Here is an 18,887-nt window from a genome sequence, read left to right on the forward strand (position 1 = left end):
TTCTGTTCTTTAAAACCTGTTTTAAATCTTTTTTTTATTGTCTTGCATTTAATACAGTATAAGAGGTGCTTTTTTAAATACGTTGGACATGTGTATTTGTTGTAATTGTGTTTTTTTCTTTATTCTACCCTTGGTATTTCTATTAATTTCATTATGTCTGTACAGCACTTTGGGGAGCACGTGTGTACTATAAAGGTGCTTTATAAACAAACTAAACTAAACTAAACTGCAAGCGTGAAAGGCACCTGAAAACCACCTAAGGGGGGCCTCATCCAAAGAGCAGCCTAAGGACCCCTGACCACCTTAATCTGCCCCTGGATGGATCGCTGCCAAAGTTTGTCCAAACTCCATCACAATCATTTCTTTTAAACTACCTCCTTTACTGGTTTGCCAGCTTGCCAACATTAAGGTAGGCCTACAGCTTGAGCTATAACTCACGAACAATGCAGCATTAAAGAGGGTTTCAGAACACCCCCCCATGATGAATTCTATGAATTTATTATGACCCCAATGTCTATCCAAAATGTAAATTTCTAAAGTTGTACCTATACCTACTCAACATAAATGAGATCAGGTTATGGTTTTACATTAGTTTGTATGTATGTTTTAAACATGTTAAGAATAAGTTGTGTTTCCAGTCATCACAGACACACTGTATAAACTATCTGTGTGAGTTTTACCTGATCACAGATGTGTAGAGCGAATATGAGCGTAATGAAGCCCGTGGATGGATATCGGCCATGCTTCAGCAGCCAGCGCTCTTGAATATACTTGAGAAAAGCGGGATGGAGAATCATCACCTGACATAACAAAAACAAATCAAAATCAAATGCTCTTACTGTACCTGTTGTTCTCTGAAAGAGTGAATATCTGATTTTTAGAGACACTAAACTAGTGCTCACCTTATCTCTGTTTGCCTTTATTGTGGGTTTTACTGGAATATATGTTCTGAAGAGGAACAATAATGTGTTAAAACAGTCATCGCAGATACATCCTGTTCTATCTGAAGACAGAAGCAGTAGAAGACCTTGAAGTGTGTGCACATTCTGTTTACTTCACAGTTGCTGTGATACAATTCAAATTGTAAAAAGCGCTATAGAAATAAAGTTGACTTTATCCTGATGAAGCACACATGAGTTTACGTTTGTGTGTGCGTGTGTGTGTGTGTGTGTGCGCGTGTGTGTGTGTGTGTGTGTGTGTGTGCGTGCGTGTTTGTCCATGTTTTTATATCCCCGTGGGGACCTAAACCTGAATGCACACCAACACATGAGGACTCGTGTCACTGTGGGGACCAAAATTGAGGTCCTCATGGGCACAAAAGCTTATAAATTGTACAGAACAATAGTTTTTAAAATCTAAAAATGCAAAAAGCTTTCTATGATCTTTAGGTTTAGGGATAGGGATAGGGGATAAAATATACAGTTTGTACAGTATAAAAAACATTACGCCTATGGACTGTCCCCACGGAGATAATAAACCAGACATGCGTGTGTGTGCGTGCGTGTTTCTCACCGCTCAATGTGTTTGGTGGTGAAGACGCTGATGAGCCACTGCAGGTCCACAGTTTTGAATGGAATGAGCACCATGTGAGTGGAGTTGTCCATGTCCACAGCGCTCTCAGGGTAGATGATACGGTGAGTGGTTTTTGAGCCCACGTCCTGCTCGTATCCCACTGTTGGACCTTTATTTATCCTAAATACACACAGACAACAGGCTGATGATGTGTTGCCGATAAAAGGATAGATCTTTTTTGTTTGTTTAAAATTAATTGACAAAGTTGAGAAAACGTCTTGGTTATGGATGTAACCTCAGTTCCCTTTCTGTCAGTCTCTCGACGTTGTGTCGAGCCGACAGATGGGGTTCATCCCTAAGAAACAATCGCTTCCGACTTCTTAGAAAAGTGCCTCATTCATTCACCTTAGTTGTGAGGAGCCAGAGACCTCTCACGACTGCTGCAGTGGGCAGCACGTGTGTGGCAAGAAGGACACAACGTCTCGTTCCCTCCATCAGGGAACTGAGGTTACATCCGTAACCAAAACGTTCCCTTTCTGTCAGTCTCTCGATGTTGTGTCGAGCCAACAGAATGGGGTTCCTATGGAAAATGCCACAACACTGTGCCCTGTCACAATCTCCAGCGAAGCGACGGTGACTGGCCTGGGCGTGTCAGCTGTGAGCGCTACCGCGAAATTGTAACCTACCAGTGGGTAGGTAGGGGGTCCCAGAGTTTTACTTGAAAGGTGGGCAGGCCCCTGCCTTCGGGCCTCACAGGCAGCGGCCTTGTTTCTCTAACAGCGAGAAGCCGCCTGGTACCGTAAGGCCACTGGGTAAGCGCTACTTCCTCAAGCGTGGGATGCGCTACAGAGACCACTTCCTACAGGAGGGAGGAGTTTAGTGGAGATACCAACATGGTCTCACCGATGGGGGAGAACTCATGGGAAGAATGTGCGGACTGAAGGAGATAACCGCGAGGTGGAGGTCCACCTAGGGAAGGTCATGGGTTACCAAGGTGGGAACCAATCATGAGGATACATCAGACGGAACGACCCTGCTGAGGGGTTAAAATGTCTGGTAGCACTAGGTCCGGTTAGAGCTATGTTGTGGATAACTCAGTTGGTACCTGGCCTAAGGGGCAGGGCTGCTCTGCCCAGCCCACCCGCAGGAGATGCTTGCTTAGTGATGGATGGAGTGCCTGTTCTTCACCCAGTGGGGGAAGAAGGGAGGCTGGTTTAGTACGCTGACCCCCTTAGGAGAAAAGGGGGAAGGTACTGTCATAGGCGTACACCCTACCGGCCGCCAGTCTTGCCTGATGCCTGCAAGACTCGAGCTGATACCGGCTTTATGCGGAGGCTGTAGGACCTCGTGAAGGTGATGGGTGTAGCCCAACCAGCAGATCTGCAGATGTCTGCCAGAGAGGCGCCTCAAGCCAGTGCCCACGAGGAGGCTGTACTCCGTGTGGAGAGAGCTCTCACCCAGTGGGCGTGGGCGATCTTAGGACAGGTACGCCGTAGTGATGGCGTCCATGATCCAGTGCGCCAATCTCTGTTTGAGACAGCCCTCCCTGCTGATCTCCAAAACAGACAAAGAGCTGCTCAGAGCTCCTGTGGCTCTGCGTGCGGTCCAAGCACAGGCGCAATGCGCGTACTGGACACAACACGGATGGGGTTGGGTCTTCCTCCCCAATGGGGAGCGCCTGTAAGTTCACCACCTGGTGTAGGGATTGTGGTGGGAACTTTGGGCACGTAGCCGGGCCGGGGTCTCAGGATAGCATGAGAATCACCGGGCCCGAGTTCTAGGCAATCTGTGGACACGGAGAATGCTTTTAGGTCCGCTACACTCTTGAGCGCCATCCGGAGAGCCGTCTTCATCATGAGGTGAGAAAGAGCGGCATCTCCAAGGGGCTACAGGACCGCATCAAGGTCGCAAGAGGGTACAGAGGCAGTCCCTTCCCGCACCACTTAGGAACCAATTGATCAGGTTGTGCTGTCCTAGAGACTTACCAGCAACTGGGTCGTGATGAGCGGAAATAGCAGCTACGTACACGTTCATTGTGGAAGGGGAGAGATTACTCTCGAGTCTCTGGAAGGACAGCACGTTCCCAATCAAGCAACTCCGCGGGTCTTCTCTTCGAGAAGAGCACCAGGATGAGAAGAGGCATCACTTACAGGCATATAGCGCCTAGTGGCCAGGGCCCTAGCCTGAGTGATGGTCTTAACCGCCGCAGGGGGTAGGCCACTCAGGATCTCCTCATCTCGTCCAGGGGCCAGACATGGAGGTTCCAGAGATCTGGCCTGGGATGCCATAATGTGCCCTTCCCCTGGGCAAGCAGGTCCTTCTTCAGGGGAATCGACTGGGGGGGAGCTGTCGTCAAGAGCATTAGCTCCAAGAACCAAGTCCGGTTGAGCCAGTATGGCGCAACTAGTACACTTGATGCTCCTCTTCCCTGACCTTGCACAGAGTCTGTGCAATGAGGCTCACTGGGGGGAAGGCGTACTTCCGCTTGTCCCACGGCCAGCTGTGCGCTAGAGCATCCATGCCGAGGGGGGCCCCGGACGGGAGTACACTAGCGGGCAATGGGTGGTTTCCAGGGAGGCGAACAGGTCTACCTGAGCCCGCGCGAACTGTACCCAATGAGCTGGACTGCGCGGGGGTGGAGTCGCCACTCTCCGCGAGGTGTCAACTGACGAGAGAGCGCATCGACTGTCTGGTTCAGGTCGCCTGGGATATGTGTGGCTCGCAGGGATCTGCTCACCTGCGGACTCCACAGGAGGAGGCGTCGGGCGAGTCGTGTTAGCTGCCGTGAGCGAACGCCACCCTGGCGGTTGATATACACTATGGCAGTTGTGCTGTTCGACCGGACCAGCACGTGCTTGTCCTGCACGAGAGGATGTAGCCCCTTCAGTGCAAGTAGCACATCCAACAACTCTAGGCAGTTAATATGCCCGCGCAGGCGGGGGCCCGTCCATCGCCCCGACACTGCGTGCCCGTTGCACACGGCACCCCAACCCTCCAGGGAGGCGTCTGTCATGACCACGACGTGCCTCATGACCTACCCGAGAGGGACCCCCATCCGTAGAAAGGTCATTGAAGACGTACGTCGGCAGAGAGGCGTAATCACAATCCGCCTGCTGCCGGTGTGCCACGCTCTCCAGGGAACTCGACTCTGTAGCCAGTGTTGGAGCGGTCTCATGTACATCAACCCGAGGGGTATCACCACCGCCGAGGATGCCATGTGCCCAGGAGCCTCTGAATTTCAGGGGGACCGCTGACTGCTTGAAATATTCCAGGCAGTTCTACACTGACTGAGCGCTTTCTGTAGTCAGTCGCGCTGTAATGGAGACAGAGTTGAGTTCCATACCAAAAAAGAGGATGCTCTGCACAGGGGAGAGCTTGCTCTTTTCTCAGTTGACCTGTAGTCCCAATCGATCTAGGTGCCGAAGCACTAGGTCCCTGTGTGTACATAACAGATCTCGCGAGTGTGTTAAATGAGCCAGTCATCGAGATAGTTTAGTACCCGCACACCTCTCTCCCTGAGGGGAGTGAGGGCGGCTACCACGATCTTTGTGAAGACTCGTGGGGACAGGGACAGACCGAAAGGGAGGACTTTGTACTAATATGCCTGACCCTCGAAAGCGAACCGTAGGAACGGGCGATGACGAGGGAGAATCGAGATATGAGAGTAAGCGTCCTTCAGGTCGATTGCCATGAATCCATCTTGACATCTGATAGATGCCAGGATGTAATTCTGCGTGAACATCCTGAACGGTAGCTTGAGTAGGTGCCTGTTCAGGGTACGCAGATCTAGCGACCCCTGCTTTTTTGGGGACGATGAAGCACGGGCTGTAAAACCCGTTGAACATCTCGGCTAGAAGGACGAGCACGATCGCTTCCTCACCAGAGGGGTGGCGACCTCGGCCCGAAGCACGGGAGCATCCTTGCCTCTAACTGAGGTTTAGAGGATGCCCCAAAACTTGGGCGGGCGTCTGGGGAGTTGGATCGCGTAGCCGAGACGGACCGTATCCCGTAGTCACCGTGACGGTTTGGGAAGCTCTTGTCAGGCTCCCAGGGACAGAGACAGGGAGGCTAGGGGTACGTTCTGCTTTATCGACCTCCCGTGGGTGGTTCAATGGCTGGCAGTGCAGATCCCTCGCCGTGGGAGGGCCCCCGGAGAGGAGATCGGCTCTGCAGTTTTACCTGCCTGGCGATGATGTAGCACAACGCACCATCGCATTAGAGTGCTTAGGCTGATGATTATCCTCGACATTGGGTCTCGCCGTGACACAACGTTGAGTTGCCGAACACCGTCGTGTAGAGGGTGAGAGCAGCTATGATAAACACCCAGAGAGAGAGAAAACTCTTAGAAGTGGGCTGTTGGGACGGGGCAGGAACTGTCCCGGATCGACCAACCAGTGATGGAATGGCTGGGGTCGGGCCTGAAGGTATTCTCGATACCTGTATTATACCTCGATACCTGGATAACGGTATTCTCGATCTTTGGATTAAGTAGAAATAGTAATTAGATGATACTTATAAATAGTGGCAGATAACGTTTCTATTTGCACCTCAGTATTGTTGTGCATTAAACATTATGCAATAATAACAAAGTGTTCATCATTATATTTAAATAAATTATTAAAATGATGGCAACTTATTGAGATATTAAAGCCCTACACCTACCCCTAACCCTAAACTTAAACTTTATGAATAAAAATGAATCTTAAGTCTTAAATACATTTTATTGAAAACAAATGCCTTCATGATGTGTAATGTGATAGAAAAAGGTAATAGAGTGTTTTCAGCAAAAGGTAAATTAGAACCCCGGCATCCTGTTCCAAGCTATACAGAGTTTACACCTCACGACACTAGAGTCGCTGTTTGATATGTTGTTGTTCTTATACTTTCTCTATTCCAATCACATATTGGTGGGCGGAGCTCTGCCAACCAGGCGGCCTATTTGTACTCGGTGTAAATAGACACTCCGTATAACAAATGACTTGTCATGTGACATAAAAGCCATAAAGCTAAGCATAACACAGGAGCCCTTCGAAAGTGTCTTAAAAATATCAAACCATTAGAACTTTCAAATGACGAAAATAAAAAGTGATTTATAAAAAAGTTGTTAACGTTTACATTTCTACATATTCACACTTGATATTGTAATTCTTACAGCAGTTCTGCAGAATAAAGAAAGATGTGCAGTGACCTTCAGAAGTCTGAGACCACCACTTATACAAATGTTTATAATGTTATACTATTATTTCAATTACAAATGATAGGATCAGCATAATGCTTGAAATGAAAAACAGCAGCGCACAGCAGGAGAACAGAAGAACTTGAACCGGCTGACACAGACGAGGCAGAAGAGAACGAGACCCACAGCCAAGCACAAAGAAAACACATGAAGACTGAATAAAGCAATGAGACGGGACAGGTGAAACGGATATCACAGAAATAAAAGGCTAACTAATGGTTAGAGAGTCGGACTCATGACCAGAAGGTTGCCGGTTGGATTCCCAGGGCCGGCGGGTAACGACTGAGGTGCCCTTGAGCAAGGCACCTTACCCCTACTTGCTCCCCAGGCGCTGCAGTGATAGCTGCCCACTGCTCCGGGTGTACGTGTGTTCACTACTCTCTCGAAAATTATGTCGGCATTAAGGGAATAGCTTTGAAATGGTTTAAATCTTATTTATCCAACCGTTTTCAATTTGTAGCAATAAACAATGAGGTGTCACGCAAATCGCAAGTCCAGTACGGTGTACCACAGGGCTCAGTCTTAGGGCCTCTGCTCTTCGCATTATACATGCTACCTCTAGGAGATATAATAAAGCGACACGGAGTTAGCTTTCACTGTTATGCTGATGATACTCAACTTTATATTTCCTCGAAGCCTCATGAAACACAGCAGTTCCATCGAATAATGGAATGCATAGTCGATATAAAAAACTGGATGAGTAACAACTTTTTATTACTGAACTCGGACAAAACGGAAGTGTTACTTATTGGACCGAAAACTGCTATAAGTAACAACCAAGAATACTGTTTAACTATTGACGGATGTTCCATAAAACCCTCGTCGTCAGCAAAGAATCTTGGCGTTCTATTCGATAGTAATCTGTCATTTGAGAGCCACGTCGCCAACACCTGTAAAATTGCGTTTTTCCATTTTAAGAATATATCTAAACTACGTCATATGCTGTCAATCTCAGATGCAGAGAAGTTAATTCATGCATTCATGACATCAAGACTAGATTACTGTAATGCACTGTTAGGTGGTTGCCCTGCAGGCTTATTACAAAAACTCCAATTGGTCCAAAACGCGGCAGCTCGAGTTCTTACACGTACAAAAAAGTATGAACATATTAGCCCGGTTCTGTCAACCTTGCACTGGTTACCTATAAAGCATCGCGTTAACTTTAAAATCTTGCTTATTACCTATAAAGCCTTACATGGTTTAGCTCCTCAGTACTTGAATGAACTCCTTTTGTATTACAGTCCTTCACGTGCATTACGCTCTCAGGCGTCCTGTCAGTTGGTAATACCTAGAATTTCAAAATCAAGTGCAGGTGGTAGATCCTTTTCCTATCTAGCGCCTAAACTTTGGAATAGTCTTCCCTGCACTGTCCGGGAGGCAGACACACTCTGTCAGTTTAAATCTAGACTAAAGACGCATCTTTTTAATCTTGCATACACTACTCTTCCATAATATAAATCTTCAGAGGGTTTAGGCTGCATTAGTTAGATCAACCGGAACCAAAAACACAACTGATGTACTTGTTGCATCAAAGAGTACAGAACAGTACTCTACTCTCAGCCAGTCTTGTCTCATTGTTCCAAGGTTACCACAGCGAGCAGGATGCAGTTCATGGCCTGACCTGATGGTAGAGCGGAGAATGGGAAGTGGGGACCTGACAAGAGCTGAGATGATAGAGCTGGATAAAGAAGGACGCGGTCTCTTGACATGTCTTCACCACAAAACTTCAAATGCTATTAGATTATTAATGATAATCTTAAACTATAATTTATTTTATTATTAAGTTTATTTATTTTATTTAGCCTTGTTGTGCAAGTTCTCTGGAGCTTGTGCAGAGGCAGCAGCTTTTGCCAGAGGGGAACTGGAATCCCCTGGTTGGGCCTGGGTTCTCCTGAGGTTTTTTTTCTCGATTAGAGTTTTGGGTTCCTCGCCACCGTTTGCATACTGTTTTTGCACTATCTGCCTGACCGGGGGGGCTGCTTTAGAATCTTAAAGTTTTACTTAATTAATATTGCATATAGGAATTTATTATCTGTTATATTTGACCTGTGCTTCTCTCTCCTTTATCCTAAATGTGTGCTCTCACTGAGCGTGTGTGTGTGTGCGTACTTGTCTGTGTACGTACGTGTGTGTGTGTTGTGTGTGTGTGTGTGTGTGCGTGCGCATCCGTGTGTGTGTGTGTCTCTGTGTCTGTGTGTGTTGGTGCGTGTTGTGTGTGTGGAGTGTTTTGTGTGTGGGTGTGTGTGTTGGTGCGTGTTGTGTGTGTGGAGTGTTTTGTGTGTGGGTGTGTCTGTCTTCTGTGTTTTCAACCTTTTCTTGTTTTTGCAGGTACAACTTTGATTGTTTTGCTTGTAGTCAATGTGTCTCATGTACAGCTGCTTTGTAACAATGAAAATTGTAAAAGCGCTATATAAATAAAGTTGAGTTGAGTTGGATGGGTTAAAAGCAGAGGTCACATTTCGGGTGTGGGTCACCATATCTGACTAATAGGTCACTTTCACTTTCAAAAGGCAAGGCAAGTTTATTTATATAGCACATTTCATACACAAGGGCAATTCAAAGTGCTTTACATAAAATGATTGACAGAGAGAAATAAGATGTATCTTTAAAATGCAAATGATTTAAGATCGCAAATACTTTAGATTTTAAGAGACAATAAAACAGCAATAAAATTGATTAAAAATGTGAGTGTATATATAAAAAGAATAAGAGCAAAAGAAAAAGAAAAGGAAATTAGAGATAGAAGTGCAGTTGATGTAAACCAGTACAGTGCTCAGGTTGTAAATGCACAGCTAAACAAGTGTGTTTTTAATCTGGATTTAAAAGTAGCTACTGTTGGTGAACGTCTGATGTCGTCTGGAAGCAGATTCCAGCTATGGGTGGCATAATGGCTAAACGCTGACTCGCCTTGTTTGGAGTGAACCCTTGTTATCTCTAACTGACTTGATCCTAATGATCTCAGAAGTCTGTTTGGTTAATATTCAATAAGCATATCTGAAATGTATTTAGGTCCTAGACCATTGAGTGATTTATAGACAATTAATAATACTTTGAAGTTAATTTTAAAAGTAACTGGCAACCAGTGTAAGGACCTGAGGATTGGAGTGATATGCTCAGATTTTTTTGGTTCTGGTCAGAATCCTGGCAGCAGTGTTCTGTATGCGCTGCAGCTGTCTGATGGTCTTCTTGGGAAGACCTGTAAGGAGTCCATTACAGTAATCCACCCTGCTGGTGATTAAAGCATGAACTAGTTTCTCTAAATCTTGGTTTGAGACAAAACATCTGATTCTGGCTATGTTTCTGAGATGGAAGTACGCTGATTTGCTTATTGCTTTGACATGACTGCTGAAACTAAGGTCAGACTCTAAAATGACACCAAGGTTTTTTACCTTACTTTGTGTCTTTAGACCTCTTAAGTCAAGGTATGTGTTTACCTTGTTAGTTTCATCCTTGTTACCAAAAACAATGACTTCAGTTTTGTTTTTATTTAACTGAAGGAAGTTTTGACACATCCAGCTGTTAATTTCCTCAATGCAGTGGCAAAGAGAGTCAATAGGCCTGTAGTCATTGGGTGAGAGGGCTAGGTAGATCTGAGTGTCATCTGCATAGCTGTGGTAGGCAATTTTGTACTTTTTCATTATTTGGCCAAGTGGGAGCATATACAAATTGAAGAGGAGTGGAGCGAGAATCGAGCCCTGTGGAACACCACAACTCATGGGTGTCCAGTCAGATTCATGGTTGCCTATGTTCACATAGTAACCTCTCCCTTTAAGGTATGACCCGAACCATTTAAGTACCAACCCAGAAAGCCCTACCCAGTTTTCCAGCCTATGTAGGAGTGTGGTGTGATCTACCGTGTCAAAGGCAGCACTGAGATCTAGTAATACCAGAAATGATATTTTGCCTGAATCAGAATTCAATCGAATATCATTTATGATCTTTATGAGAACTGTCTCTGTGCTGTGATGCTGACGGAAACCAGACTGATAATAGTCCAGGTAGCCATTAGAGTTCAAGAATTTGGTCAGCTGATTGAAGACAACCTTTTCAATGATCTTGCCTATAAAAGGAAGATTTGATATTGGTCTGTAGTTAGACAGTAAGGTTTTGTCTAGATTGCTCTTTTTTAATAGAGGTTTGACAACTGCATTTTTAAGGGACTCTGGGAAAGTTCCTGAGAGCAGTGAGCTATTTACTATTTTTACGAGATCTGCTTCCAAACAGTTAAACACTCTTTTGAAAAAGGATGTGGGAAGTGTGTCAAGGCTGCAAGTTGACACTTTAAGATGCTGTACCGTTTCCTCCAAGGTTTTGTGATCAATTGTCTGAAATTCAGACAGAGTAACTAATTTCTGATGTACTGAAGTCAGATTGACCAGACTGCCGCATGGAGCTTTGCTGATTTCCATTCTGATATCATTGATCTTCTCAAAGAAAAAAGTTGCAAACTCATCAGTTGCATTTGTCATCAGACAGCATTTCCCTGGGAACTTGACTCGGGGGATTTGTTAGTCTCTCTACAGTTGCAAAAAGAGTGCGAGTGTTATTTATGTTGCAGTTTATAATGTTAGAGAAAAAGTTCTGTCTAGCTTTGCCCAAGTCAACATTCAAGGCATGCAGACTGTCTTTATAGATGTTATAGTGAACTTCAAGTTTTGTTTTTCGCCACATATGCTCAGCGTTTCTGCATGTTCTTTTCACGCTTTGTACTGCTGGTGTGTTTCTCCAGGGTGCTTTCTGCCTGCCAGTTATCGCCTTGACCTCTAATGGAGCAATGGCATCAATAGCATTTTTTACTTTTGTATTAAAGCTATTGAGGAGAACATCAATAGGGTCTGCAGATATACTTGGTGACAGAAACATAGCATTCATAAATAGCTCACTAGTGTTCTCATTTATGAATCTCTTTTTTACAGAGATGGGTCTATCTTCAGTGGCAGGACTGATTGATATATCAAAGAAAATACAGAAATGATAAGACAGCGCCACATCTCTAATAATAGTGGAAGAAATGTTTAGGCCTTTGCTAATGAGCAGATCTAGAGTGTGTCCACGATTGTGTGTGGGACCGTGCACATGTTGGATCAGATCAAAAGTGTTTAAAACATTTAAGAGTTCATTTGCAGTGTTGCTTTCTGTCTTGTCTACATGAATATTAAAATCTCCAGCAATAACAAAGCAGTCAAATTCTGAGGAAATAGCTGATAGCAGTTCTGTAAAGTCATCAACAAAGACTGAAGAGTATTTGGGAGGTCTGTAAATAATTGTAAACAGAATGAGTGGTGAACCTTTTAAAGCAATACTCAAGTATTCACAGGACAGGTAGTCACCAAGTAACACTTGCTTGCATTGAAAGAGATCTTTAAATAGAGCAGCTATTCCTCCACCTCTCCCAATAGCTCTGCAAACATTTATCAAAGTAAAGTTTGGGGGGGCAGATTCATTGAGGATTGTAGCACTACAACAATCATCTAACCAAGTTTCATTTAGAAACATGAAGTCCAGTTTGTTACTGGTGATGAGGTCATTGACCAAAAAGGATTTGTTTTTTAGTGAACGAATGTTTAAAAGTGCTAATTTAATAGTAACAGTTTTTTGTTTTTTACCCCTGTCATTCTCAGAGTGACGTCTAATAAGTAGTAGATTAGATAGGTTTGCCATACGACTGGAAAGGGTCTTAGTTTTTGGCTTACTTATCAGGACAGATATAGGGAAAACTAAAGGAACACTGGGTTCCCACTTGTTCTGTAAATATTTGAGATTGTTGCTGTTATCATAGCGGGGACCCAATTCATATCAGTTACCAGTGCTCTTTGCAGTCCTGTTTAGTCCACCTCCAGCAGAAGGGGGTTTGTGTGATCCCTGGCGTTGTGGCAGAGGCCGGACAGCTCTTTCAGAGGGAACGGGTTGGCTAGGTTGACCCAGAGGCTTTGGTGGTTGTGGGGCCCGTCGCTTTTTAGTTGAAACTTGTGGACTCGCGACAATAGAGTGGGAGAGTTTTGTTACAGCAAACACTAGTTCCTCCATTTTCTCTGAGAAGCTCAAAAGAGATGATGTAGGAGAGAGGGAGAGAGTGTGCAGTGAGAGGGGCTGTGAGTCTGGTGTTTCTGAAGGCTGAAGTATGTTGTTTTGGCTCTCCCGGTTGTTATCCACAGAAATGTCCTTGGGTGTTGAGTCTTCGTCATCGTCCAACTGATGTGATGTCACTGGGCAGGGTACGGCCTGAGTGGTGTTACCCAAATGTCCATCCGACTGCTGAGGTGGGTCACTGAGGCCGGGTGTATGTGTGCCATTCAGGAGTGGACTGGCACACTCTGCTGATGAGTGAAGGAGGGAGAAGAGGATATTGTCCTTTAGCACTCTTGAACCAAGTTTGTTTGGGTGGAGGCCATCTGTTGTAAAAAGTTGTCTTTGACTCCAAAAGAGATTAAAGTTGTCAATGAAGTTCAGTCCTCTCATGTTGCAGGTTTTTTGCAGCCATGTGTTCAGACTGAGTAGCCGAGAGAACATATTTGTTCCCCGAGCTGGGAGAGGTCCACTGATGAACGATTGAACTTTCAGTTTTCCAAGCATGTCAAAGAGTTCATTAAAATCCCTTTTTAGGAGCTCAGACTGCTCTTTTCGAATATAATTTTTCCCCACATGTATGACAATCCGATTTACAGACTTATGTTGTGTCAGGATGATGGACAGTTCCTTGCTTACATCAGTAATCATTGCTTGAGGGAAATAGTATGTAAGTATAGCCCTGCTACGAAGGTTTCTGATAATAGAGTCCCCCACTATCAGAGTATTGGGCTCGGCTGCTTTCTGAGCAGAGTGCCGTTGCCTGTTTGACACAGAGCGTCTGCCAGCTGCAGTGTCCACTTTTGATTTTTTCCTGACCACATTTGGGGATTCTTCACCCATATTCATTAGTGCCTCAAATCTATTTTCAAGATGTACAGGGGGTGGTAGAATACCAACATTGTCTAGTCGAGTCTTAGCCATATCTGGGGTAGATGAAGCTAATGCAGCAATTTGTGAAACTCTTGACAGTCTAATATTACGAGCACCTTTAGGTCTTGTGCCCTGTTTCTGCCAACGGTTTGTGTCCTCAGTTACCTTTGTTTGCATCTGTACAGGTTTGTCTGAGCTCAATATAATCTGTTGAGAAGTACTGGGTTCACAGAACTCACCGGCTGTATGCTGAGGGGGTCCACGGCGAGGCTCAGCTGTGTGTTCCTGCAGAGACGGCAGTATCGAAAATAACTTTGTTTCGAGAAATGCAATCTTTTGTAGAAGTTTGTAGCAGTTTGAGCAGCAGGTGGTTGTTGATCCAAAAGAAGGCATTTTCACACCAGTTTGAGTGTGGGCAGCGGAGTTTTCCTTAAGAGTTTCAATTGTCGGCAGTAAGATGGTAGACCACTATCCTAGAAAAAATCCTGGTTGCTGAGCATTCCAAAAGTTTTGAAGTATTTCACAGAGTCTTTGGTTTTAGTTCTTAATTGTTTAGTCTGAGCACTGTACTGAACTGCTGGTGTTTAAATAAGATAAAGCATAAAAGCAGAAGCGCAAAGCACGGAGCGCTAGTAAATGCGTCCAAACAGTAGCAAAGCCGGAAGCAAAAGAGAGAGAGAAATAATTACACAAACACGCAACATAATCTGATCGTCTCGCTGAGAACAGCTGGTTTATCAATATCATAGACATGAGGACATCTGAGGTTTTGTCCAAAGGTGTTCAGGTGGTTTCCTTGTGAGTCTTAAAGAGACAGTTCACCCAAAATTGAAAATGTTGTCATCATACACTGACACTAATGGTGCTCCAACACGAAAGCAGACGAGGCAGAGTGAGTTGCTATTCACTTTTATTGTATGGAGAAAATAAGTTGGTATGATGGTAAACATTTATCAACATGACACCCTGAAGTAAGGTTTGGAATAATCTGGTCAACCAAGGTCATGTGTTTGAAGTCGTAATGTTTCTTTCTGTTTGCTTCCAGTTTGAAGCTGATTACCAGATTTTCTGACCAGATGTGGTCTCAGACTTCAGGACCCCACCATACATCATTTACTATCCAAAACGTATGCAAAGTTCAAACCGTCAGCTGACGTACTGTAGGCTTTACAGTGAAACGTATAGACCACATAGAAACACCTCATACCACTGACTACTGTTGAACCAACATACAAATCTAGTTACAAATGGCAGGAGTAGAGTTTATGTAAATGTGCAAACAATAATCCGCACTACTCAAAACAAGACTAATAATTACAATGATAACTGTACGAGCGTCCACACCAAAGGATCATAGTGTTATGTTTATTCTAAACTCTCTCGCTCCGCAGGATTTTTATCGTTTGATTAATCGTTCATCAGCTGCAAAAAGGTGATCCCAACAACTATCATTATAGTTGCGATGTGATTTTGTGTCAATTTTGAAATGGTCATCTTTATGATATTTAACGACTGTTTTAAGGCACGAAGACTCACCTAATGACAAGATCATGGCCGTCGATGAGAGGACCATAGTGCGAGTTTTTCAGGTTCCCAGAATTCCCCACCACAGCACAAGTCCTGCAGCGTCCTGGTCCAGCGTCTGAATAATCTTCTTCATTTGGGAAAATGGAAAATAACATCTCTGCCACCATCGTGTAGTTTACTTTACTCTTATATTGGAGTTTCTGTTGAAATATTTTGGAAGAACTGGTAAAGAACAGGTTAACTGTTTACCTGATGGACTCCACATTAAACTCAGTGGCTACCATTCAGATGTCGTCTAGATTTCTACACCCAGAGGCACCAAAAAGACGTTGTAAAAAGGTGCTGCTAATGAACAGGTGGTTTTGCAGACATAGAGAAACTATTCCACACGTACCTGCCACCACAGATAGAGGGCGTTGCTGAGTACACTGTTTTTTTTGGTCAGTAATAGTTGGGCATGGGGGTTGAAGCGCTGTTTAAACCAGGGGTCATATCTGAGGTCCATGACGCACTGACTGCATGCACACTCTCCGAATATCAGCCGACGCGTGGTCGGTCGAGAGAATATAAACAGGGAGACGACCACACTGATGCAAAGCATGATGTTTCTGACTCTTTTGGTGACACAGCCCGACATCTTTTACTCTTCCTCCCTCCTTTAAGTCCTTAAGTGAGAAAGCTCTGGATCTTTAGGTCGTCTTATATTCAGTGAACACTTCCACCTTCATTCGGAAAAAGATTCAGTTCATTCAAAATGTGGTGACCTTCATTTTTGACAATATGTGTGGTAAGTGGTCACAATGGACTAAATTGAAACATAAAATGAGTCATTGAAAAATAGGGAGCCGCAGAGATGAGGTATATTTGTATGCAAACCCCGGAAGCGAGTTAGCATTTTAGGACTTCTGGTTCCATCGCTCCAAAGTCTGTGGGTTTTTGGTAAACAAAACCTCTAAATATCATCACGTTTTATTCTATAGTCCTATTCGCACAGGATTAGTATTATCTGGGGACCTCTGGTCATTTGTAATAATTGCAGAGATTGTCTATGATCTTAATCCCGTGCGAAACGGCCATGTCTGTAATTTGTCAAGTAAAAATTCCCCCACAAATTACCTACCATATTTTGACGAACACAGAGGCCCTGTGATAATATTAGTCCAGTGCGAATCGGCATCTCTGCGATTTGAAATTTTGAACAAGATTTGGCGGGATCGTATCTCATTTTTTCAAGGTTTCTGTGCACATTTTCAGTCATCTTTCGCAAAGAATGGAAGCTGCGTTGGAGTGTTTTCACAGTATTTTGGGTGCTGGGTTATGTCGCTACATACCAGACAACAATAATATTGGCAGAGAGAAAATATTCACTGTAAAAAAACATGACAGGATCAGAAGAGCGAAACAAAAAAGAAGGAATATATGGAGATGGATGACATGCATGGCAGCATGCGGTAAGGAACATTCTTCTGTTTACATACAAATACACCTACAACGACAAGACTTTCAAGTAGGGCTGTCAACGGTAACGCGGTAACGCATGCGATTAATTATTTCAAATTAACGCGTGAAAAATATTTAACGCAATTAACGCAGCATCCGTTTGTTTTGACAGCCTTTGTCTAGCGTTACATTATGTAATCACGCTCTTAACAGTTGCTTTGACATGTTCAATGAAGATAGACAGCTTCTAAACTGTGGGACGAGGCAAAACGCAACGCGAGGTCCAGCCTGGTGTGTACAGTAAAGGGCTAAAGGCTGCGTCGGTGAATCTCTGTCAGACAGCGCATCCGTGTTAAGCTCTCTTTCGTGCCATGTTTAGAAAGAGGGAAGCGCCTTCACGTCATTTCCGGGAGATAAGTCAGTAAATTCGAGTAAAATCACAGAGTTCACTTATCCAGTGCGAATGCGCAACATGATCACAGACAATCTCTGCAATTATTACAAATGACCAGAGGTCCCCAGATAATACTAATCCCGTGCGAATAGGGTTTATGACATAAATCACACCAGTTATAACCGCTTGTGATTTTTTTTAAACGTTAGAGGTCATCACGCATATAAAACTCACAAATAATGCAACAATGGCACAAATCTCTTCAAACGTAGATGTGAATTCATTCACAGAGTAATTACTTACCATGGAACACATTTTTAATAAAGTTTGAAAGAGTTGTTGGAGGCTTGGTGGTGGTGCATGACGTTGATATCAAGCGACCTTAAGTGTAGTCTGTTGATAGCTGTCATGGCTCTTCTTCCTTTAGTCATGTTTTTCTTGGTCCTGTAGCAGAGCCATGGCAAAGCCTTAGGTTACATGTGAGGAAGCCATGAGATGTTTGTTTTTTGACATCTCATGTGTTTTCTCATGTCTTGTCGTCAGCCCCGCCCCTCTCGTTTCTTGTATTGCTTTCCTCTCATGTCTAATGTCCCACACCTGCCCCGTGTAATTATCCCTCGTTTGTCTTCCCTTTATATACCCTCATGTTTCATTGTCCTGTGCTATTGTATTACGTATGTATATAGTGTCGTCGAGTGCCCTTCGTCTGCCATGTGTTCCTGTTGTCTGTGAAATTCCCCACCCAGTAGTAAGTGTTCAGTCTAGTTTTTGTCTTAGTGTTTATTTTTTAGTTTAGTATCAGTTAGCTTGCGTCCTGTTGTTTGTATTGTTATTTTGTGCCCTGTCGTTTTCCCGCATCGAGGGTGTTTTGTTTTGTACCCTTTTGTTTTGTTAAAAGAATAAAATCCTCTTTGGTAACCCCTTCACCTCTGCCTGCCTGCATTTGGGTTCTCCCACATATTCCGTGACAGATAGCATCCTGTTAGCTTTTTTTGTTAGCTGTTAGCCCATTGTATTTCCGCTTCAAAAGTAACAACTGCTGTGTTTATTTGTAAAGATTATCTTGATAGACAAAAGATGTAAACATCATAAACCTTTGTTAATCACAGAGCTTATTTTTTGCGATCTTCCAAAAGTCGCGGCACTTACTTCCGGGTTAGCCTACAAAAACACGTCATCTCTGAGCCATTCCATTGACAGTAATACAGTAAAAGTTGACTATAAAAGAATATTTGTCTAACTCTGATTTTATTGTGTTTGCATGTTTACTCAACAGCTACAGCACAAATATGATCATATTAGGTTTGTACGAAAGAATTGCAAAACCGCGCTTATGCCATTGACTCCGACCCTCACAGTTACTGGGCTATAACGCTTTTGACTACTCATTAGTTCTCTTTAGTTGCATTTACATGAATAATAAGCATATATATCTGTTTGGGTTAAACCTCTGATATCTTGACAGAACTCAAACACGGCATACTGTCAGTTATCCAATGAAAAGACACAAGATGCATGCACTGAGACTGAATAGCTGATGTGATGTCATTGAATGATGTGAACTCACCTGTGCCGGTGTAGAGAGAAGAAAGACGCATTCACATTGCACATGTTTCATCATGAATGCTGTTTCAGGAGCAGATTATAGTGCGTCAGTCAAACTGAAGTCCTGCAGTTCTGCTGGTAAATGGCCAGACGTGTGTGTGTGTGTGTGTGTGTGTGTGTGTGTCTCTGTGGTGTTTGTTTTACGCTGCACTGAGAAAATTTGAATAACTCCAAATGGGCCTGGCCGAATTTTTGAACACCTTCTCCACTTTCAACACGGCTTCTAATCTTTTG

The 18,887-nt window shown here is 44.0% G+C and overlaps 1 protein-coding gene across 1 annotated transcript in view; it reads right to left on the bottom strand.

The window, feature by feature from the left end:
• LOC130567112 (CMP-N-acetylneuraminate-beta-galactosamide-alpha-2,3-sialyltransferase 1-like) overlaps positions 1–18,684 on the bottom strand; it is a 39,132-nt gene extending 20,448 nt beyond the window's left edge. The window contains exons 1-6 of the mRNA XM_057355025.1: positions 18,616–18,684; positions 15,609–15,936; positions 15,224–15,414; positions 1,513–1,692; positions 903–948; positions 681–800 (exon numbers count right to left, since the gene is read on the bottom strand). Of these exons, the coding sequence (XP_057211008.1) occupies positions 681–800; positions 903–948; positions 1,513–1,692; positions 15,224–15,414; positions 15,609–15,851 (780 nt within the window). The 5' untranslated portion in view covers positions 15,852–15,936; positions 18,616–18,684. The remainder of the gene's footprint in view (positions 1–680; positions 801–902; positions 949–1,512; positions 1,693–15,223; positions 15,415–15,608; positions 15,937–18,615) is intronic.
• Positions 18,685–18,887: the final 203 nt, after the last annotated feature.

This window comes from Triplophysa rosa, linkage group LG16, assembly GCF_024868665.1.
Source record: "Triplophysa rosa linkage group LG16, Trosa_1v2, whole genome shotgun sequence".
NCBI classification, from domain to species: domain Eukaryota; kingdom Metazoa; phylum Chordata; class Actinopteri; order Cypriniformes; family Nemacheilidae; genus Triplophysa; species Triplophysa rosa.